The sequence below is a fragment of the Sinocyclocheilus grahami genome, unplaced genomic scaffold (assembly GCF_001515645.1).
Source record: "Sinocyclocheilus grahami isolate Dianchi unplaced genomic scaffold, SAMN03320097.WGS_v1.1 scaffold628.1, whole genome shotgun sequence".
Classification (NCBI taxonomy): domain Eukaryota; kingdom Metazoa; phylum Chordata; class Actinopteri; order Cypriniformes; family Cyprinidae; genus Sinocyclocheilus; species Sinocyclocheilus grahami.
In genome coordinates, this window is record NW_015505807.1 from 364081 (window position 1) to 366515 (window position 2435).

Genomic DNA, 2435 nt, shown 5'->3' on the forward strand with positions numbered 1-2435 from the left:
GATTCACAAATGCGTGCAGCTATCTACAAATGCACAGGACGTGATTCACAAATGCGTGCAGCTATCTACAAATGCACAGGACGCGATTCACAAATAAATGCCAGGCAAAGTTGTGGTTGTGACATAAATATATATTTGTGAATATGTTTTTTATTTGCAAATCTCATTTGATTTATTTGCGAATTTAATTCATGTTTGTGAAACTTTAAGATGTATTTGTGGATCTCATTCTATTTATTTGTGGATCATAATCTATTTATTTGGAATTAAGCAACAATTCTACCCCCATAGTTTAGGGGTAGGGTTGGTGTAGGGCAATAGAATATATGGTCTGTACAGTAGAAAAACCATTACGCCTATGGGATGTCCCCACTTTTCACAAAAACAAACCTGTGTGTGTGTGTGTGTGTGTGTGTGTGTGTGTGTGTGTGTGTGTGTGTGTGTGTGTGTGTGTGTGTGTGTGTGTGTGTCAAACACAGTTGATATTTGACTGGTACCTGAGGCTGTTCTGTTTAGCTGCCCCAGATTTGCCTGAGCTGTGCATTCAAGTCTTAAATACTTTCTAATACTTAACTTTTATTCGTCTATAAATAATCCCTATACTTGACCTGCTTATGCTGTCTCTTTTGCGGTCGAAGCCCAACCAATATGCTTAAATATAATTGTGATTCATTAATTTTATATAGGCACTATTCGAGGCAGCCCAGTGCTGAGAAGTTGCTGGGTCTTAAATAAAACACTCGTAATGAGGAGGCGCGATCATGGCGGACGTGTTGAGTGTTCTTCGCCTGTACAACATCCAGAAAAAGGAGATTGTTGCGAAAGGGGATGAAGTTATTTTCGGAGAATTCTCCTGGCCTAAAGATGTCAAGACTAACTATGTCATTTGGGGGTAAGTGTGCGCTTGTTCCGCTCAGTTCTTCGTCTTGTTTTGAGCTGAGCTGCTTTAGCCGCTAGTGCGCTACTGCTGCTAAACTCGTGTTGTGTTGACTTGTTCTTGTACAGGATAAAGTGTTGTGTGTCTGTAAGTCCGTGTAGTTACGTGCATGGACACTGGGAGATTGTAACTAATGTGTTGGCTGATGTTTAAAACGCACTGAGCTGTTTGTACAGACAACATTTAAAGCTGCACTGATGCTGCGTAACAACTTCTCGTTTGTTACTCTGTTGAATCGTTATTATCTGCTCTGATTGGGAGTTTAAAACTTTGTAATCCAAAGTAACTTGGTACCACAAAATAGGATCTCCAGAGTTTGTTTTTGGACGTAATATACTGGAGGAAAGTGTAAAGACCCATATGGAAATCAAAATATCACGTAACACTATCACTGTACCATGGAACCACAACAAGACTTTTTTTTTTTTTGGCTGGGTGCTCTAACTGTTCATGGTCGACTGTTCTGCACACCATGTTATGCTGTGGTTATTTTTTTTCATGTGTCATATTTAAGGTTTGTCCAAGGTTGCTGTGCTTTGTAACACATTTGGATGAAAATTTATATTTTTGAAAGGTTCCCAAATTATTGGCTTGTAGGTTCAGCTGTGATTAAATTTAAATCGAACTCGGGGTTGAAAATTTATTTTATAAATGCAAAAAAATATATATGTATATGTATGTATGTATGTATGTGTGTATATATATATATATATATATATATATTAGGGATGCACGATATATCGGCCACACTATATCTATCGGCCGATAAATGCTCATTTTTCCTGTTATCGGCCTGATAAGAAAATTTGGCCGATATCTTAAAGCCGATAAATAATCGTTTGCAGCCTTTTGTGCAATTGTACGTTGTAATATTGTGTTTATTTGATGTATATCTGATTTATCTCATATAGAATGCGTTTGGTTAAGTTAAAAGAGCGCTTCAGTTTACCGGTGATCGGCCTTCAGGTCATCTGCATTGTTGGGTCTGGTGTCTCATCTTCCTCTTGACAATAACGCAGGTCAAGTTATTGAGTTTGCAGGCCAATCTAGCACAGTAACACCATGGTTATTGAACCAGCTTTTGGTGCTTTTGGCAGTGTGGGCAGGTGCCAAGTCCTGCTGGAAAATGAAATCAGCATCTCCATAAAGCTTGTCAGCAGAAGAAAGCATGAAGTGCTCTAAAATTTCCTGGTAGATGGCTGCGTTGACTGTAGACTTCAGAAAACACAGTGGACCAACACCAGCAGATGACATGGCAGCCCAAATCATCAGCCCAAATCATCACAGACTGTGGAAACTTCACACTGGACTTCAAGCAACGTGGTTTCTGTGCCTCTCCACTCTTCCTCCAGACTCTGGGACCTTGATTTCCAAATGAAATGCAAAATTTACTTTCATCTGAAAAGAGGACTTTGGTCCACTGTGTTTTCTGAAGTCCACAGTCAGCGCAGCCATCTACCAGGAAATTTTGGAGCACTTCATGCTTCCTTCTGCTGAC

The 2435-nt window shown here is 39.6% G+C and overlaps 1 protein-coding gene across 1 annotated transcript in view; it reads left to right on the forward strand.

Annotated features, from left to right (window-relative positions):
* The first annotated feature begins 737 nt into the window (after nucleotides 1-737).
* LOC107558003 (parafibromin-like) overlaps nucleotides 738-2435 on the forward strand; it is a 38285-nt gene continuing 36587 nt past the window's right edge. Inside the window, exon 1 of the mRNA XM_016241604.1 lies at nucleotides 738-892. Coding sequence (XP_016097090.1) covers nucleotides 762-892 — 131 coding nt within the window. The 5' untranslated portion in view covers nucleotides 738-761. The remainder of the gene's footprint in view (nucleotides 893-2435) is intronic.